The 22,317-nt window shown below is 39.0% G+C and overlaps 1 protein-coding gene across 1 annotated transcript in view; it reads left to right on the forward strand.

Moving 5' to 3' along the window:
* The window catches only part of ctnnd2a (catenin (cadherin-associated protein), delta 2a), a 228,182-nt gene that overhangs the window by 80,986 nt on the left and 124,879 nt on the right, over positions 1 to 22,317 (forward strand). Inside the window, exons 5-6 of the mRNA XM_020606459.1 lie at positions 10,768 to 10,802; positions 11,666 to 11,768. Coding sequence (XP_020462115.1) covers positions 10,768 to 10,802; positions 11,666 to 11,768 — 138 coding nt within the window. The remainder of the gene's footprint in view (positions 1 to 10,767; positions 10,803 to 11,665; positions 11,769 to 22,317) is intronic.

Raw genomic sequence — 22,317 nt, forward strand, 5'->3', positions numbered from 1 at the left:
ACCCACACACACACACACACACACACACACACACACACAGATGCAGAAAATATCCTATTATGTTTTTACAAACAAACGTCAGAAATTGAAAATCTGTTTGGATTCCTAAAGAATGAATGCAAACAGATACACAGACGATGCGTCCTGATCTGGTATCATACACACAAATGTGCATTAGAATTTTCTATTTGTGTTCACTTACAAGGTTAACAATAATTACAATGTGATATAAAATAAAATAAGCCTTTTAAGAAAACCATCAGCAATATTTACAGAAAGACATGCGCTGTTGGCTCCATTAAGGCCTCCTTGACTAAATCATAATCACTTGTGACAAAGTAGCCCTGATATTAGCATATTAATACAAATGTACATATGAATAGTAATATCACAGGCTGCTAGGTACACCAGCAAATTAAAGTCAAAAGGAGAAATGATGTATATTGCGGGCCCAGAAAACTCAATTAATGAAAACAGTAAGCTCCAAGACAGCAAATCAGCAGTACAAATGCAACACAGTGACTACTGTAATACAAATAAGTTCAAACAAAGCTTATAGAGGTTTCAGTAGGCATTCCATGAGGCCTGAACAGTGGGTAGTCAATCACCAGAAGGTTTTTTAAATCTAGATGTGAAATGTGCTCTCTGAAATGAATCAGCAACTGATGCTGTTTATTTCCCAACTCAGACTCCAGTATGTGGAGCAAATGTGCTGTATATCTGCCACTTCTGTTTGACATATTTCATAGAGCATTGGAACACTTACATACCATTTTCAGCTTGTAAACAGTTTTGTTTTCATGGAAATTCCTCCATTCACGATGAAGTGGAGGGAGGAGACTGTCACTTGTGTCGTCGGCAGGTTATTATGGCAAACGGTAATGTGTTGTAATTAGGTGACCTCTAGAGATGATAGTAATTATGACACAATCAAATGAGGAAGATGGGTGACATAGTACACAGAGCAGCAAAGTTTGCATTAGGAGCAGGTTGGGGTCGATGGATGGGTCAGAAAATACAGGACTTTCTTGCAGGAGACTGGTGGTTGATGCCTGTGTGCAATATTGTGTTTTTTATGCATGAGCATTCAAACTTTGTGTTTATTATTGTATCAGTGACAATGAAGGCTATTATAACCCAAACCATGACCTTCTCTAAAGCCTAACCATGTTTTTATTGTGTGTAAAAGCCATGTGTTTATGATTGCTTCCATGATGACGAAGGTCCAGTACACCTGGTGGTGGAATGGTTGTATGAAGCATAGAGTATGATACCACAATGATCAAAGTATGTTAACCTGCTGGAAGGGTCCTGTAGGTCATATTCCAAAGTAGGGACAAATGACCTAAATGTTTAGGTTGAAGAGAAAGGTTGTTGGGAAAGAGAATCTGTTCTGGAGGTAACCATGTATGTGAGTGGATGTACTGTGGTCAACAACAAGAAACACCCCACCAACATCTGTAGCTTGTCTGCTAAATAGGCTGTAATCTCAAGGGTACTGTGATGTCATGGATGGATTGGTCATCTCAGGGCTTTGGGGGCAGAGGTAATCGACTAAATCACTCATCCCCCAGGTTAACCTAACCACTGACTGTAGTGGGAGTCACCTAGTTACTATCAGTAGCTTCCATTCCCAGGGCAGGTATACAGTATATTTATGTGTTTGCACAGTATGCAAGAGATGAGAGGTTATTTGCCTCATGATGTCTTTCTCTTTGAGGCCCCCATGAGACCAATTACCAATACTTTGTGGCTCCACACACACACACACACACACACACACACAAACACTCTTGTAATCTTACACCAACATAGAAGCTGTTGCTACTTGAATGTGTGATCAGCATAATGGCTCAACATGAGTGTCATAGTGTCAATATTTATGGTTCGGGGGAAACAGCTTGAAGAGTGGGATAGTTACAGAATAAAAAAACAAGTACATGCAGAGAAAATTGTAAGGCTTAATAAGCACATTATTTAACTTGTCAAATCTGAGGAAACACAAGTAAATGTCTGAAAATGTTGTATGACACTAGTACTGTGTAAACTTGCAACAGGTCAACATGATGAACAATACAGTCTACTAAGAGCCTGTTCATTGTATTTGAAATCAACCCTAATCTTGTAACAGTACAGAGATCGTTGCATTCTAGCAGAGTAACAGAACTTGATCTTAGTTTCTTTAAGTAAGTTAACACTTCTGGCTAAATCAGTCACTTAGTGTTCAATTTCTTTGAATCTTAAGAAAAACCTGTAAGTGGACACATTTTACTCTTCATAGTAACAAACCACTGAAATGCATTTAGTTGTTTTCTCTGAACAGTTTTTATTCAACCCATTCCCACATAGACAGGTTTTGTCTGGTAATAATGATGTAGCCAGTCACAGGTTCCCCTGTTGTACTAATGCTATAGACACGTAATGCTCTACAGGAGAGTGACACTGGTCTCTTTACAGTAGAAATGCATGTTTATGCTCTATTACAAATGTACTATAACATGGTGTATAAGAGCTGTGTGTGTCCGTGTTCATATAGCCTACATGAATGCATACATACAGTTTGTGGGAATGTACTGTACATATGCATTTGTGTGACTGATTGGTAAGAATCCTGATGTGACATACAGTATAGTGAAGTCCTGGGGCTGAGGTTTTAATTAACTGGTGGGAGAGAAGCTGGCAAGGTCTAGCTCACAATATATCACCATGTCTGGTCTGCAGTGGCTTAGCAGCATCTAACACCTAGTGCAAACACACACACACACGCAGACACATGCAAGTTGTGTTTTCATTAACTCAGGGAACATTACATTGACTTACATTCATTTCCTGGAGAATTACCCTAACATTTACCATAAACACCACTAACACCTAACTTTAAACCAAGAGTTCAGTCTAAAATTCAGTGGCTTACATGGGGGGAGGCCAGCATCGGGTTCCCAGGAGGACAGCCTAGTCCCCATAATGTGAGTAATAAAAGGTGTGCACGCGCGCACACACACACACACACACACACACACACACACACACACACAGCTTTGAATGCACATATACCAGTTTACACATAATACGAAATACTGACACATAGCCGGGGGGTATTCTTTGCTAAACAGACCCAAGATCAAATGAGTCCCAATCCAGATATTTTGGTTCTTTGACCCCAGCTGAGTTGTGGATTAGAAAAGCTGGATTCAATCATCCAAGATAAGTTGTGGTCAGTGACTAGACTGTATATACAGTATTTATACTCAAAACCATGACCTGCTGGTTTCTCAGTGGCTACATGCAAATGTCCAAAGAACAGAGTAACCCCAGCACAGTGAGAGCTTCTGCTGGAGGGTTATGAGGAATTTAAAGATTAATTCATGTGTAAGGTAACTGCAAAAGTGGTGAAAAAATAATTAAATGCCATCACTGAAGCTCAGAATAACATGAGAAGACTCGGTGATGATAACTGTTCTTTTATTAGAAAAATAACCCAAACATTGTAATATATTTCCCGTTATCATAAATGAACATACTAGTGAGATTGACATTAGGTGTGACTCCTCTCCTTTCCGGCTCTGGCAGCAGAGACCGTTCTAATATATCCCCAAAAGTTTCTTTGTCCCCACAGGTATCACTGTTTCATCTCATGTTATATTAACTACTATATTTATGGTTGTCGTAGCCACTTGGGAAATCCACACTTAACAGAGCCAGCTGATAACATGGTTTGTTATACCACCTATCCAGTAAGGCCAATATTGGGCTCAGTGAAGCCAGATAGCCCCAGCTTAGACAGAATTAGATGAACTGACTTCATGGTACAGTCAGCTGCTTCTGAGTGCTGTAGAGCTGAGATTATGAGCATGTTGCCATGACAGCATGTCCTATGAAAGCTAACCTGTTAATCCATGTACAAAGAATAGCATAGTAGGCTAAAAGTCTGCATATTGTAGGACTTGAAAGATGATGAATGGGAGAGGAAAAAGCTGCAGAATATCTCTGCTGGAGTTGACGGTACTGTAGTGCATTGTTTAACTTCTTTTTTATAGGAATAAGGTTTTTTGTTGGAGCTGTCAGTAGTCAGGAATTAGAAGTTATTTCAGTGACTAGAGAATTTTCTTCCAGCCAAAATGTTGAACTGTCATTCAAGTGTCATATTCATAAAAGTTTTTTGTCAGCCTTGTTGTATGCACAATAGACAGCTTCCTGAATAGAATATCAGAAAGCTTACACAATGGTATATACATGCACACACAGAAACGCACAAATACACACTGTACAGTGAAAGTAGACAACCCATACATCTGCATAAACAAAAACACATTTTGCTTTACAGCCTCAGTGTTTTGACATGTTTTTTGTTAGTCTGAGTTTAATGTATGACGTAGTTTTGTGTTGATTTCATTCTCCTCACTCACATTGGCATTTTTGCCCACTCCCAACACCAAGGTAGTTTGACATCCTTCTGCTTCTTACACACACGTGCATGCACACCACCCAACCTTAGCCTAACCTTAACCATCACAAATAAATGCCTAAACCTAACCCTTACCTTAAGCCTAACCTAATCCTAATTCTAACCTGAACCCTAAAACCAAGTCTTAACCCTCGAAAATGTGTTTCAGAAAGTGAGGACCAGACAGCATGGCCTCACTTTACATAAATGTCCTCACTCTGTAGCAAAAAATACATATTTGGTCCTCAATATGAAGCAAGTACAAGAAGACAACACACACACACACACACACATTCCCCACCCCACACCCTGTGCTGAAACATAAAAGCCCACTCCTCTGTCTTGATTGACAAATTACTGCTATGGTGTCACACTGTCATGCTGTATGACACTGTTGTTATGACAACCACCAGTGGGTAGATATGCATTCATACAACAGACAGATCAACAAAAAAGTGAGTGGATCTCAAAATGAGATTCACGCCTAAAAATGAGTAGGTGCAAATTTGCTGCATTCTTCTCCTTCAAAAGAATCACCTCCAGTTTGTCACATGAAAGCCTTCGTTTTACACCACACCAGTGTACAGGGCGCTGGATCTGTGGGATCAAATAAGTCAGTCCTCAGACTGCCCTTCAGTCTAGATGAGAAGATATTTACATTTAGTACAGAACTGACCAGGGGCAGCTGGTTCATGTAAACGTTCAACAATATATATATATATATATTTTTTTTTACTACAGATAGTTAATGTCTCTGTGTTTTCAGCTGCATAGGAGAGAATAAAGATTTTTTAAATTTAGTCTATATGTGTACGTTGAGTATATAAACGTATTATATGACTATCTTGTGTTGCCAGCAGCTTGTCAGTGCTGAAATTATCTCCTGTATCAGTCAAGGGGCTTTATTTTCCTGCAACAGGGCGCATTGCTAAACTCGAGGTGCAAGGCACATATGGTCATGTTCAACAGCGTTTTGCACTTTTGATGACCACAGACGCAGCTCAGTACTGTGCACAGCCAGGCGTTACTGGGTGCGTTGTGGAGAAGAGGCGGAATATATTATTAGAGGGAGAAATACATCGTGAGCAGGTGGAGTCGGGGATTGCTGTAGTTACACTATATCGCCAAAAGTATTTGCTTGTCTGCCTTCACATGCAAATGAACTTGAGTAACAACTGATTCTTAATCCATAGGGTTTAATATGATGTTGGCCCACCCTTTGCAGCTGTAACAGCTTAAACTCTTCTGGGAAGGCTGTCCACAAGGTTTAGGAGTATGTTAATTGATATTTTTGACCATTCTTCCAGAAGCGCATTTGTGAAGTCAGACACTAATGTTGGACAAGAAGGCCTGGATCACAGTCTCCACTCTAATTCATCCCAAAGGTGTTCTATCAGGTTGAGGTCAGGACTCTGTGCAGGCCAGTCAAGTTCTTCCACGCCAAACTCACTCGTCCATGTCTTTATGGACCTTGCTTTGTGCATTGGTGCACAGTCATGTTGGAACAGGAGCGGGCCATCCCCAAACTGTTCCCACAAAGCTGGGAGCATGAAATTGTCCAAAATGTCTTGGTATGCTGAGGCATTAAGAGTTCCTTTCAATGGAACTAAGGGGCCAAGCCCAGCTCCTGAAGAACAACCCCACATCATAATCCCTCCTCCACCAAACTGTACACTTGGCACAATGCAGTCAAACAAGTACCGTTCTCCTGGCAACTGCCAAACCCAAACAGAGAAGCGTGATTTGTCACTCCAGAGAACATGTCTCCACTGCTCTAGAGTCCAGTGAGATTAATCTGATGTCTGCAAGTTGTTTATTTATCTTGGCTCATGACCAGCTTTCACGTTATTATGTGTAATTTTTTAACGTGGATGTGGATTCCCAAACACAAACTGCGTCCTGTAAGTAGGCTACAGATGGTGCGTCCTGATGCATATAGCCACATCTTGATAAATAGTTTATTAATCTTACTTAAAAATATTATTCACGATACACAACAAATTATTCAGAGTGAACTCCAACAGATCAACTGTGGATTTAATGGTTAATTTTAAGTTGGTGTGTCCATTAAAATACATGTGAGCACCTGATCTTATGTTTCCCAGCCTAGGCGCTTGTCAGGAAAATTGCAAATGCACCTGCAACCGTGATAAGAGGTGGTCTGAGAAGGTGTTATCGCTGTTTCATCAAAATTTCACTGCACTGCCTAATTAGCATACGCACGGCCTCAACTGCGCCTCTCCTCCCACCTCTGCGTAAGCGCATTCATTCACGGGAGGAGAATACCAAACGCACCAATGAGCAAAGAAAAGTAGACATGTGCCTGAGGAAAACTGCATAAGGACTGCAAATGAGGTGATGCAGAAATTGCGCTGGCAAGAAAATAGAGCCCAAGATGTTGCCCAGTGAACCAGTAAATCAGAGATTTTTATGATATGCATAACTACATATATCCAAATGCTTTGAGTGTCCTTGAGGCATCTCTCAAAATTTCCATGTTACTGTCAGTCATAAGACATGAGTATACCAGCAGAATATAGATTGCCTAAAGCAACAGTCAAAATACTAATATAATGTACATAATTACATTCAAAATTGTGTAACCAAATTTATAATCTAAAACACATCTATTGAACACATGGAAGCAACAGTTTCAGAAATATACCAACTAGTGTGTGGGGCTCTCCGGTGTCTTATGCAGTGCTTTCCCCTGCTTTGTGCAAGATAAGTCACTTTTTAAAGATTATTTACTAAATGCAACACTAGTTTTTTTGTTTGTTTGTATTTTTTTTGCTGTTTTTTCATGACTACAATTTGGCAACTAAGGAAATGTTTTGTGTTCTCATGTCATCCTTCTCGGTTTTGCTCACATGGCCACCTTGTTATATACTGTTTATGTTCAAAGGGGAGATGCAATCAATGACATTCATTGCACTAATTAGTAGGCTTATTGCATAATGAAAAAGGCTAAATAAATACACTGGGATTCTTTGTAATGACCAGTCTCCCCCTTGTTTGTCTTGAGTTGTTCTCTATTGTTCAGGTTTATTTCAAACAGCAGTCTCTCTGACAAAGTGTGGAGTTTAGTTAGGAGGGGGTGTCACCCCTCAACTGCAGAACGTGGGTTCCTGCTGTCATTTCCAAAGTCATCCCTTCCGCTCGATCAGCTGCTCTAGTTTGCTGTGGCTGGCCTTGGCATTTGACATCTGAGGAAATGATGAATGAGTTAGCCTTAAAGAGATCAAGCAGGACCATCTCAGTCCCTGCTTTACTGACTTATAACTTATTCTAGATGGCTATATTGACAACCTCTTTAAAAACACTGTGTATGGGGGTTTTATGTAATTATAACATGTGACATTATTAAGATGGCATTAGATTTTATTTGAAGAAAAGTAAAAGGTGAGGCAGTCTCTGTGTTGTGCTTTCGATCTGTACCGCTCGTTGTCACCGGATCTAATCCAAAGATTAAAAATTATTAACCTAAAATTGTGATACTGAAAGAGGTCTGTCTCATTCATGGGAATTTATTTTTAGTCTTTTCTATTCCTCTCAACAGAACAAGTGCTTCTCTGTCTCCCTGTGCTGTAATATATTAGACATGCTGTTACAGGGCCATTGTCACTTTCTGTTAACAGGGCTAGTTTTTACAACCTATCTTATACTTGCTAAATAATCACTGGAAATTGAAATTGATTGATATCCCTGGTTCCTCAAACACACACACACACACACACACAGAGTTTTCAAAAGCTAGATTGCAGGGTGTGTTTAGTGTTACTTCTTCTTGCTGAAGCTTAAGTAAATGACTTTATGGTCTATCACGGTCCTGTGTTAATGCTGGTAATAATGAAATGCTGTAGCCCAGGATATCCTGCCAAGCCTGACATTTATCACCCTCTACAGCTCAATAGGGCAGCATATACAGTATCAAAGATGTAAAGCACTTTTGGCACCTTATGTAGTATATATGTGGGTATTTATTATACTTATCTACAGTATATCTGTATGTGTTGGTCTTGGTGTGTACAGTATGTATGCAAATGTGTGTCTGTGCACAAATTCTAGTAAGCAAAAGGCCATTTATATTTGCTCAGTACAGAATGTGCATGCTTTACCTGTATGTGTGCTTGTGTGTATATTTTTGTGTTATGTGAGAGGAGACTGGATGTGTGCATGTGTAGTTGCTGAGAGTGCATACACACATGCACACCGACAGTCTTATCAGAACAGGCAAGTGTTCTTAAGTGCAACTATCTGTGAAAGGAGGTGGTTTGAGGATTTGAGCTGTGTGTAACTGTGTGCCACTGTAACCGTTTCAGAGCAATGCTCTCCAGGCTGGGGACTAATGAGTCATGAAGGATGTGGCGACTGGGATTCCTTTCCAGAGGACTTGTTACTTTTACCATAAATGCATTATCATTGCGTTTACTAGTTTTTATCAGTTAAAAAAAAAAAGAAAACTGAAAACCTTTGTACCCCAAACCTCTCCATTACACTATCAAGTCAAAGAGTAGTATGAACTTCATATCCGCAGGCATGTACTGTATGTATCACTACAAGGTTACCATACCAACAGAAACATTGCTTGTTTATTTTTTGTCTTGGATACATTAGTTCAAGCTGAGTATTCTGATGATATATACTGTACACATGCATGCACTGTATAGGTTGGTAAACCTGCTTTGAGGTGTTGTAATAACAGGAGCCAGTCAAACTGTCTAAAATCAGAAATTTTTGGGAAAGAATATGTAGAATCAAATAAGAAGTAAACAGACTTTACTTGCAATTAACATCACTTCTTCTGTCTTTTTGTGTTAACTAAACAGCTATGCAGTTTATAGCCACAGTTGCCTTTACAACCTCCACTTTGTGTGATTCCATGACAAGAGAGACCCTAACCCCTGGACCTGAGAGAAAAGACGGCAGAGAAGGAAACAGACAGGCATAAAGAGAAAGTTAGAGATGCATCACACAGAAAGACAAACTGACACATATATAGACTCTGTGTCTGACTTCATCTAAACTACTAGACTGGCTGTCTGAATTACTTGGCTTGTGTCCATGTTTGTCCCATTCAGACTGTTTAGTATTCCACATAACTGCCTTTCTACCTGTGTGTGTGTGTGTGTGTGTGTGTGTGTGTGTGTGTGTGTGTGTGCGCGCGCGCATACTGTTACCCGAGGGCACAGGACTTCATCTTATAAAATGTTACAGTTTTGTGTAATTGGCCTGGGCTGGCTTTCAAGTGAAATGACATTTAGGAGTGAGTTTTACTTGATTTCTGATTATTTTGCTGTTTACTTTTTTTTTTTTCCTTTTCAAAATTCAGCAGACGAGAACATTAATGATGAAATTTAGCCCATTTGCAGGTGCTTTGAGTAAAATAAATAATTCACAAATATTAACACAAACTGGACATTTTGGAATGATACTCTGCATTTAATGCATTGACTTGGAGGCTGGAGGAGTTTGTTTGGTGCTGGACGTTTGTTGTGCAGCAACAAAATAGTGCTAAAATATGACATTCATAATTTGACTGAGCTGCTGTAAAATCTATATATGTGAGATCAAAGAATCTTTGAGACTCAGTAGATACATGAAAGTAAAGCCCCATTATAAATGGTGGTTTTCATTTCACCCCCTCACTTACAGTAAATATACATAAACAGTACACACATGTATCACACTTACAGATCAAACACATTTTTTTCAGAATTCAGCAGAATAGAACATGAAACTAATTTGACATTGACAGTTGCTTTAGGTAAATATTTTAAATATTTTACAAATATTATAGAAAGTACACCCTCTATTCAATGCCAGTGAACATTGAGTTCAAGGTCGTAACTGAATGTTTCCTTTACAAATAAGAACTGCAAAGTGACTTGTCTCTATTCTTATGTTGAATATATTACCTCATATTTTTTCAGTTGCTAACATAATTTTGACAACATGACTCATTGTCTCTAAACAATTCACAGAACCACTCACCCAAAACGCAAAGCACCTGACACACCCTGCAAAATGAAGCATTACATACAAACTGGAAAAAACACCAGAATCAAATGGTGCACACTTCATTTACATTAACTGACTTAGGTGCAAACCAGAAAATGTGTTTAAAGTTGAGCTGAGTTTTTCTCCCTGAGTGTCAGTTTTTGTAATTATGCAAAGTGTGTCATTGTTTTGGTAGCAACTGAAAAAACTACTTTGTTTTATTGTAATCTGCTGTTGACTTAAAAATGTGAGTGCTCTTCTGCACTTTTGTATGTTATTGTTGCTTCAATAGGTTGATCATTTACTATGTTCTTTATTTGCAGTTCAGCGGATGAGCAGTTTCGCTGGAATGTCCCAGGTAATGATCATATGTTTTTATACAGGCATACGCATGCACATACTGCCCACCAATGGATGTAGAAGTATTGTTGCACGAACTGGCTATTCAAACCTTTTTTATTTTTTTATTTTTTTAAACTCAAAACCTTGACTGATCATGCATACTACTGCTGACACAGCCTTTGAGGTTTTAGGGTGAATGTGAAAGCTCTGGCTGCTTCCAAATTCTGAGGAAGTCTCTGCCATATTTGCTAGTTGATGGATTAAATTTGCTGCCCTGACACCAACAGGGCTCATTCTGCCTCGTGTCTGACTGGCACAGTAGGAAAATTGTGTATCAAGGAACATTTGGAATTTATACCTGTATTACAGTGACTTATGGGCAGACAGACCCACCCACATACCTCACAGTTGCCTGATGGATTAAGAGAGGACACACTCACACAGGAGCCTTGTCACACACACACATCAGTTGTTCAAAGTGGTGTCAGACTGAGGACACTGTTGGTGTTGGTGGTCAGTGTAAGAACTATACAGTAAGCATACAATCTGCCTGTTGGTTTCACTCATCTGCTGCTCGCATACACACAAATTTCAAGAACAGTACTTAAGCACTTAACACTGAATCGATAACACATTTTAAAAGGCTTTCCAGACAGGTAACTCCCAGGGTGGATTTATCAGGGTGCTTTCAAGTATATAATCAAATGTTCTATAGTTCATACCCAAGTTAAAACGTGGAGGGTTATACAGTATGTTATATGTTTTACAGTATAATTTTGAGATCAGAGGAGTCAGATTACCCGAGAGAGCTCGTTCATCTGTCTTTCTTTCCTCTCTCGCTCTCTCTCTTCATTTCTCATTCTCTTTTATCCTCTACAGCAGATGGACAAAAGGATATTGAGGATGAGCTGACCACAGGTTTGGAGTTGGTGGATTCCTGTATTCGCTCCCTCCAGGAATCAGGAATACTTGACAGTGGAGAACGTAAGTGTTCTTATCAACATCTTTCTGTGTGCGTGTCTGTGTTTGGGGAGCGCTACAGGGAGACAGCCTACTGATCTGAAATGTCTTTTTAAATTCCAATTATATAAATCCCTTTTTGTGCTATTAATTTTATTCATAGTAAAGGAGAAGTGCCCAACCAGACAAAATGTAATTGCATAAAGGTACAAACCGCATTCCATTTGAGTTCTTTTATTTTTATGTTTATCCACAGTTTCTCTTGAAGGATTTCATTCTAGGTCGGGAATTGTTGTATTTCTATTTATTTATTTTCAGAACTTTGCCAGTAGATGCTTTATAGCAGCCACCCCAGCTAGTGTAAACAAACCTACTGTTTGCCTCAGGATTTTTTATTTTTTGCAGATTAAGCATTTTGTATATAGTTGGATAAAGCACACACAAAAAGTTAGAGAAATGCCTGCTGTAGCTTGGCATACTGGAGCTGATTAATAAACACATCTGACTCTAAAACCAGGCATGTTAATTGTCATTGTGTGATTCATTTGATGTGCAGACAGACAGGCAGGCAGCACACGGACACACCAGGCCACCCCATTATACCAACTGTCAGGCTTAGAGAAGCTTTTCCATCCTGCGGATTGAAAGGGATGCTGTGTACAGTATGAGGTCTCGCTAAATGTGCTTGGCATTTTCTTTGCAGGTCATTGGTTTTGGAACACCGCATTCCCATTTCACTTATTGTGTGCTGACCTTTATGATAGCTGATATTGCTGTAATGGATGGCATTTTAAGAGCTCGTGCTATGTGTGTTGCTCAGTGCATTTTTGTGTGAGGAGTTTACTCATGTCATACCATAAAATTACTATGTGCTGGCTACTGTAAAGCATCTACACAATATTTGTGCGTACACATGCTCTGTGTAGCATGCATTTGCTTTTATCGTGTCAAAGTCTTCCATATGTAGGATAGAAAAAATAATGGACAGGATAGAACTTAAAAAGCTGGTTTGGATATTGTCATGGAAAGGTCTTTGCTCAGAGAGAAGGATTTTATATTTCAGATCCTTTTTTTATATGCAAAAAGATCTGGAGTTGGTTCATCAACACAACTGAAGAAAATTGTGCAGTTACAACTCTTTTATACCATTAATGCCCACACCGTGTCGTCATCCATTGTCCACTCCTTACCATACATGGACCAGTTTTTGTCTGTGATTCTGCTACAGACTTTTTTCTCACTGCTGTGTGTTTGTGTGTATGTGTTGCAAAAGATGTGTGTTGTGTGTGTCTGGTTTCTGTTCATCTTTACCCAGTCGCAGTGTGTGTGATGCAAAGTATCATGTACCATGGCTTATGTGCTTATCAAAAATGTGTGTCTCTTGAGATTATATGCAAAAATACATGTTTTTAAATAAGATTTATGTTACCTCAAATGTGCTGTTATCAGTTTGCAGGTTGAACGTTTAATAAGCACATGCAGAACGGTAGGGAGACGTGTCAGATAATTAGATTTTTATGTTGTTTGTAGGAAGTACCTGTTATCTCTGCTTTTGCTGAGTCCAAAGAGATGACACTGTAATTGCGGGTACTCCATACCCAGCTGCTTTTCACATTTTATAAATGAGCTTCTACCAAATGCATCACAATGTGTGGGCGCACATAAACCCGTATAGCTTTCGGTGTGTGTGTTTATTGTTAGTCATGCTGTGGGGACATAAATCTTTTTACACACATTGTGGGAAGTTGAATTTCCTTTGGGGGACAACAAACAAAGAAACAAACAAAAAAACAAGTCCCCCAAATGTCAATCATTAAATTGTAGAGAGATGACTTGGTTTAAGGAAAGTCTCCAGGAAATTAATGTACTATAAGTTCATTTAATGTGTATGTCTGCATAAAACCGGGAGGGCTTTTGCTTTCAGCTCAGTAGTTGGAAACATGCCACTGAAGAACAACACGTGTACTAAGACAAAATTGTAAAAAAGGTTTATGACTTGAAAAGTAAAGCAGTTCTCTAAGCAGTTACACTGCAGCTTTTGTGTTATTTTAAAACCAACCTTTATAAGCAGGTATAAACTTGGTGTGTGTGTGTGTGTGTGTGAGATGTAGAAAATGATAAATTTGTGTAATATTAATCATGCAATAATACACATGCCCATAAAACACAGTGATGGATCCGAGGCCACAGTATGGTTGTGGGAGCAGTCAGCTTGAGGCAAGCAGTGATAACTGCAGCTATCAGCTATTTCATTTACAAGGACACACCCGTATATTGTTGTTGAAAATGTGGGATTGAGACAAATGATAATGACTCTGGAGCAGAGGTACACAGTAACAAGTCTGCAGCATTTCACTGAAAAATTGCATCATACTGTAGCACTGTGTGACAAGGTGAAGCAGCAGGTGGACAGTATAAAGATTTACTGTGCACACACACCCATTGGTTTACTGTTGTTGAAAAGTGTAGACATCATGTTTTGTGCTTAAAATACAAAGAAGCTTTGAGAAAACACTGACTTTTTTAAATTGTCTACATAACCTGTCATATATGCATAGTTAAATGGAAGCTAAATTAAAACTGAATGTCATCTAAATAGAACTGACATCGCTCTGAACTGTACTGTATTGTATCATTACAAATGTATCTGTGTCATGGACCATGTATTGAGATACGGGTCAAATCACATGAAAGGGAGAGATACACACCCCTGTAGTTAAACACAAATTATTACATTTTTGGGGAGAAAATAGCAACATCAAAGAATTTGTACAACTTAAGGACTGAGATATGAAACTAAATAAATGCATAAAAATTGAAGTAAGATGAGCAGGTTGGCAAATGGGAAGGCATCTGACCACAGTAGGACTTCCTTTCACTCTGGAGGTTTGTCAGCCATAAATATCTTACCTACCTCTGCTCAAATGCTTTTACACATTTGGTCCACATCTTCATTTAAGCCAATTTGTGAAATTAGTACAAACTGTACATTATTGGATTATACTTAAAATTAAACCATGAATTATACCATGAAGTATATACACTATTTACTGCATGTACAGTATTTTAATCACTTCTGCTATATTGATTATTGCAAACTAATTAGACAAACTTCATTAAACAGCAGAATGAAGTTTATTTGCTATTACTTAATCTTACATAAGTTAAGAAGACATCAAACTGAATGGTCCAGAAAACAAATGGCTCGTCTTTAAGCATTTTTGATTCAGAGAAAAGAAGAGAGCAGCGTTAGTGTGCACATTTTAATGTGTCTGCATCACATACTCATGATTGTGGGTACATTGCTGGATGCCAGTATTTTTCTGTGTCAGATTTTGTAGTAATCATCCCTATTATGTCTTCTGAGGGCTTGCCCAATGTGGTTGCCCATGTCTGTTTTCTTTCAGTCTGTGGTTCTGGGCTTTTTGGGGCATAAATTCTGTCCCACTCCTTTGTGGCGTTGCCATTTACTATCACTTTTTTGCCCCCTAAATGGTTTCAGGTCATGTTGGGATCTTGTTAATCAAAGGTCTGAAGTGGAAGTGGTTGTCCTAGAGGCTGAGTTCAGCTTGGTGTTGGAAGATGATGTGCAGTACATAGCATCTTATGATGGCTCTCTGTGTGTAAGCCTTTAATAGACTGAATCAAAATACAGTGTTCCTAATTTGAATGAGCTTCTGAAAACCTTATATTTTCTATGTGAGAAAAAAGAGGGAGAATCTTTGATGGTCAACAGAGACATGTAAGGACTTAGTGTAGGAGGTGAGTTGACAGGTCAAAGGTTGTGCCTTCACAAAGCCTGCATCTCTTATTTAAGCTTGATAAAATTATGCTGGGTTAAATTAAAAGATGTTGTGCCATTATTTATTTATTTTAATTTTAATCATTTTATTGTACTCGCTGCCTGCCCACTTTTTGTCCTGTTTCACCCATGCCCATATCCATTAATTAATGTAAACTGACTTTTTACCTGTTACATCTCATTTTTGTTGTGTTACCGATCGGGTACCTGCAGGTACTTCATCTGGTGCAGGACTCTGATAAATACACAAACCTAGTGCAATTCCTTGTTGCACACACACAAGCACACAATAAAAATGCACTTTACAACATGGGTACTATATGGACCCTGAAAACAAACATATACAGGTTTTGTTACACAGAAAGCTCAATGTAAACAAAGGCTGAGTGATGACAGGTTTGGGAGCTCCCACTCAGTCTGTGTAACACAAATGGCTCTTTAATAATTCATATAAACCAAGAGATGAACTGAAATGAGAAAAATTAGTCTTTTGTGAAAGTGAGAAACAGAGGAGTTGATCTTGGTTTACAGCAGACAGATTCACAGGGAGAAAGGGATTGTGGGAAAAGAGAGAAACAGAGAAAAGGCAAATAGCCTAAAGGGGAAGAATAATTACGGGTGAAAAAAAGAATATGTCCTTGGAAAGCTCTGGGGACAACATTTATTGTAGACTTTATAAGGACGTATGGTATTAAGACCTTTAAAACCAAACCACACACATAACACATATAAATTATAGAACTACTCATACATACCTCTGATTACTGACTGGTTTGTAACGGATTCCTTCAGTTCACCTCATCACCCCGTGCACACTTTAGCAGATAGTCCATCTTAAAAAGTGCTTTATGATGTTCTTATTCCATTCAGTATAACCTTTTTGTGGAAATCAGTAAGGCGGCTGTTAGGGGATGATATCAGTGATGCCGATCCTAAACTGGGTGTGAGGTTGATATATGTATGTACATGGTGTGTGTTGTTGCAGCCATACCCAACAATGACTAAAGTAGACTTGGTTCTTATATTCTTCTACATTAACACCTTAGTGGTGCTTAGGATATTAGTGTTATTTTGGTGTATGAAGCCATATTTCAGTATCCTGAAAAGTTTAGTGAACAGTAACAGAAATGAAACGATGATTAATGATTCATTCTGCACTAGACTGAGTTGTTTGAGCAGACAGTATAATGTAAAATTTTACTGTACATGTATGGGGATGCAACATTTCAAGTAGATGTTCCATCTATTAACAAATTTCTCCTTTCAGCCGTCCTCCTCCCATCCTCTTCATCTGCCTGCGCCTTGTATGCCAGCTCCAACTCACCAAGTGCTGCACTGCTGCACTATCTGCTCTAAATTTCTGCTCTCCCTCTTCCCCATTTCACTCTTCACCTCTCAATCTCTCCCCTTCATGCCCCCCACCCCCCCATCCGTACATCCGTACACCACTCCTATCTCTGTTGGTAGGACCGGCTCTTCTTTCCCAGAGTTCCTTGCAGCTCAACTCCACCCCAGAGGCTTCGCTTCAGTACTCTGCAAGCTACCATAGCAACCAGACCCTCGCCCTTAGCGACAGCATCTCCGCAGCAACTCCTCAGCGCAGCGGGCAGGTTGGAGGAGCCGTGCACAGCTACAACCAGGTAGGAGATGCTGCTGTACGCAGATGCTAATGAGGATCCTAATGTTGTTGACGATGATATAAAAAACCTAACATTTAAATATCAGTGGTGTGGGTAAACTTTAGTGTCTCTCCTCAGAAAACTTGGCTGATTCATTAACCTGACTACCAGAAAATCTTAATATTTAACATCGCAGGATTGTGACTGTGACTCTCACCTGAAGAGAGTTCTTTATAGTTTAACTGCATTGTACTCTTATCATCACTGAGGACAGACAGGCCTTCAAAGATCAACAAAGTGTCGAGAGATGCGTGTTTTCAGATTCTTTGCTGCCATTCTAGTTTTCCATCACAAACTAAGCAAGCAAACATTCCGCTTTTTCCTCTACCCCCCGTTTTCATATACTGCTTCTGCAGCAACATGTAATTCTGTCTCTCATCACTTTCACCGAAAGAGGATTTGTCCATCATCACAGTTGAGCCTATTTGATCTGTGTACGTATGTATACAAAATGTCAGTTTATTAGCCTCACTGAAGTGATTAATCCTACTGGATTTTCAAGCAATTTATAGCACTCTGTTTGTTGGAGAAGGTGAGAAACAGGGTTAGAGGAATTTCTTTGTTTAAAGGGAGAAAGGCAATCAGATGCTCCAATATGAGGAGACGATTAAAAACACACAGATCTGGGAAATAAAGCTAGACACAAAGCCACATATCAATCACAGTAGTGTGCCGATGAACAGAGATTCCCCACCGCATTGCTCTTCAGCCTGCAGAAGACAATTTGTTCTTTTCCTTTTTGTTTTTTGTCCGTGTCCATGTCCGTGTGATAATGCACTGAATACACGCATGCTTGCACACGCACAGCGCACACTACTTTCAAACATCCACCCATGCATCTGCTAAACTCCCAAGCAGCTGCAGTGCTTCATTAAAAGATGTAGCCACTGTAAGAGGCAAATATGGAGAGTCTGTGTGTATTTGTGTTTGTTTGCTTGTTGGAAAGAGAAAAGTGAAAGGGGTGATATCTGATAACATGTATATTTAGTTTCCCCCGTACAGTCTCACCAAAGCTCATGTCAAAGCTGGTTTCAGAAAATGCTTCCATTCCTCCAATTAATAAATAGAAACTAAAGGAGGGAAAGATGGAAAGATAATAAAAAAATAGACAGATTAGTAGATGGACAATTATGACAGAAGTTTTTATTCTTGCTCTTTTTGGATTTCTGTATTGCTGTGTTCCTGTCCTCTTTCTCTTCCTCCACTTCTCTTCCCTGTCCTCTCTGCTCACCATCTCTGTCTGTGTAACCACGAGTGTGTGTGTGTGTGTGTGTGTGTGTTCTCAATCATGATGTTTCTGGCTTGCCAGTGTAATTGGGCCAGTGTTGTTAGCAGGGCTCGTTGCTCATGAATACATAGCTTTACACAAGCCAGTGGTGCTAGATAGACAGGTGCATCTTCAGTATATGCATGTTTTTGTTAGTGTTTTTTGCAAGCCTGTTTGAGTGCATATGCACGTGGGGCAGGGGTGTTTCAACTGTGTGTGTGTACAGGAGTGTGTACGTTTAAAGTTTTTGTAAGTGCCTATTTCAAGTAGAGTGAGAGAGATAAAAGGACCACATGTTGCTGCTTTTTTGTAGAGTATTTATAACACTGAGAGGCTTGCTTCAATAATTCATGGATGCATGGCACCTCAAACATCCCACTGTTTTACTGGAGGAGAAAAGAAGCACCGCTGCAAGATGACACCAAGTGAGACTGAGATAGGGCTCTTCCTCATGCAGTGTGTTAGGCTTTTTGTCAGTTAACAGTTCAGCCAACAGTTCACCTATACTCACAATCAAGTAACATAAACCATTAGCAGGATTCTGCCTCTCATCAGCCTCTGACTCACAGATCTCTCACTTAGCTTCATAACCTACTACACTAACACGGGGGACTTGTATAGGACATTTTTATGGTGCAATCTGTTCTAGATAGTGGCTCACATCTTGCATTTAATAATCCACTCTGTAATAACTGTTTTTCCATGCACACTCAAACAGATTAAGGGACATTGTATACATAAAGCACTTTTACATGTGCACTTATAATAGGTTTCATTAACATCTCAAATATGCAAGCTTTATTTTTTAAAGACTGAATGTAATTGCAGTTATCCATGGTAGGTTGTTGCTCCAGCTATAAGAAAGGCTAAGCTATATTACCTGTATAAAGTTATAGTAAAATTATGGATACTGATGCATTTCAACATGACCGCCTTTATAATTTTTTTTTTTAATCATCAGTTATAGTTGCATGAGTTATTTATGTATATGGCCTAAGTCTTATATCACCAAGTTTCACATTTTTAGAATAAAGATATACATGAATCATGCTTTTTTATCATTTAAAACATTAACATTTTTGGTTGTTTGTAAGCAGTTGATGTCAAAATACTGATTTATTTATGGAAGTTGTTAGAAAAATGAGACTTTAGCAAATACTGAGCAGGTGATATTGCTCTTGACAGTTTTGAGAAGAGCATTAAACGTATGAGGAATCAAACTCATGGACATTGACTTGACTGTTTAAGAGCAAGCTAATAAAGATATTTACCTAGTGTTGATTCTAAATAAGACCTGAATTTTAATTAGTTTCTAGCCACCTTTTTTTTTTTTTTTATCTCTAACACTATGGCCACCGGTTCTGACTGATTCTTGACTGATTCTTCCACAGTATTCACTACACAGGACTGTTGGTTTTAAACACCCAATTCTTCATATTGTTGAGGCAGGTTAGGTTAGAGCTTCCATGAGGATTTATGTCTTCCATCTTGAGATCAGGTTGGATCTAGAAACTCAAGGTGGAATGTTGTATGAGCACTTGCACATTTACACAATAATATGTAGATTGACACACAGTGTTACAATGCGACTGAGTCAAAAACATGTTATATATTGTACTATACTTGCATTGATTATCCCTTCTTTTAGTCCTTATCAGTCTCACCCCCTGCCTCTCCTTCTCTGTCTGTTTGTCTCCATAAACTGCATGTCAGGTTTTTTAGAAAGGAAAAAAGGAAAGAAAGCTAATCCACTCAGCCACAGATCAATCTGTTTCCATGACCTCTGTGCAAACAAAGCATTGCAGAACCAAAGGCAGCAGACACACTTTGGCTCAGGAAAATGTAACCACAGACTGCCATTGATACCATAATAGGAGTGCCTGTGCGTGTTTCTATATTTGTGTAGTGAAGCTTTGGTGAGTAGACACGCTTTTATTCTACTAGTGTCATTCTGCACACTTGTATTGCTGCAAATATTCACACCTGGAAAGAGGAACAAAGGTAGCCTTCTAATGTAACTCACGGCTGTGTTTGTGTGGGAGAGCATGTGTTTGCATGCAGTGAGCCGCTGGTAATTAGATGATCACTTGCTTGCTGCATTATACATTTCTAAGTGTGTGTTCACATGAGTTTATACATACAGTACAGTATTTGTTTGAGTGTGTTTCAGCCCTAATGTGACGATAGATACAGATTCAGACAGAGTGTTTAAAGTACTCTGATTGCCTGAGTGTAACTTCTGTATATGTAGTGATGGCAATGCTCCAAGGTGACTCGGACTGTGTTCTTGCATAACGTGGCCTTGTACTACTGAAAACATGTCAGTGTAGTAATAATATATCTGAATGACCTTAACAGCTTTAAGGATTAACATAAAGCTATATAAGTCTCAGTGGGGTACTTGTACATGCTCTCCCTATTGTCACTGGAGACTCTATTAAGAATAAGAAGGATGTATTAGGACAGACCAGCGTGTAATGTGTGGTATAAAGGCTTCTCACAATCTAATGTTGCCTTACACACTGGCCCATGACTTTTTTGACAGGTAAATTCTATTTTAAATTCAGCTCACAATGAAAACAAGATTGCTGATTTTCATTGCATGATATTCACATATCTTCATATCAGTCATACTGCATCAATGTAAGTGATTTACAGGCAAAGGAATTTGTCTTACACTTTGTAATGAGAGTTATTTTTAAATAAGACTTTCAGCTAATTTATCTATTTCTGAATATCATGGTTTATGAGAGATGACAAAGATTAAGATATGAAAATACTATGGATTATGTGATCTGTCCATAAGTAGGGGAAGAAGCAAGGCTTTAAGAAAAATGATTTCTATAAGCTCAGCTCTGAGGACATCGTAGTCTTCTTCTGTGATTCAGTTTGAATCAACCCTGTTTTCTGTGGGGATTTCACCACCAGTTGATCTGGTACTTATCAAAGACTAACAAAAAAAAACTCACTGTACAAAAATGTTTGTGGTGGCCACTACTCTTTATTCTCTTTTATCTCCTTTTCTTAACTGTGTCTCTCCCTTTTTCCCCTCCTGACATGCCCCTCCCTGACTAATCACTCCCTCCATTCATCCCATCTTCCCCCATCATGACTATTTTTCCCTCCGTTGCTCCACGTTACCCTACAATCCCTTAGGTGACATCTAGTCGTGCAGCCCAGCAGCAACAGTCACAAACTGGGGCAGGGTCAGGTAAAAACTTACATCTCCTTCTCTTTTCCATTCTTTTTCTGTGTATTTCATGGAGATTTTTTTTTATATGAAACACTGTGGATACACAGAAATGAGACACTGACAGACGTGCATGAAAATTGGAATAAAAACTTTGCTAGTGGTAGATTTATTTTCCAAGTCTGCAGAATCTACCTTAGTAGAACTACTAAATATTTTATAAACAAGCTATATTGTCTCCTTTGTCTGGAGTCTCTTTGTTTTGTGGTCAGGGATATGGGCCACTCATCGATTATCAACAGCATATATTTTTACTTGAAATTAAAAATTGTGTACTACCATATATGCAAAATAATAACAAAACTTACCATCAACAGGGTCATCTTTATGCTCCCTGTTAGTGCCCACTACTGTCTCCACTGTCTACTGTCTCACACATATCAATTATTGATCAACTGAGACCCAGCTAAGGCTTGAAATTTTAAAAACAGGCTTTGCACATATTCTCTTCATTGTTCGTGGGTTTTTACATGCTGAATTGTCCTGTTCCTGCAAAATACCAGGCCTTTTCTTCTAGATGACCAAATGTTTGACTTCAGCCTTACTTTAATCTCACAAATTTTTTATGCCCTT

Source organism: Monopterus albus, unplaced genomic scaffold (assembly GCF_001952655.1).
Source record: "Monopterus albus unplaced genomic scaffold, M_albus_1.0 scaffold78.1, whole genome shotgun sequence".
Taxonomy (NCBI): Eukaryota; Metazoa; Chordata; class Actinopteri; order Synbranchiformes; family Synbranchidae; genus Monopterus; species Monopterus albus.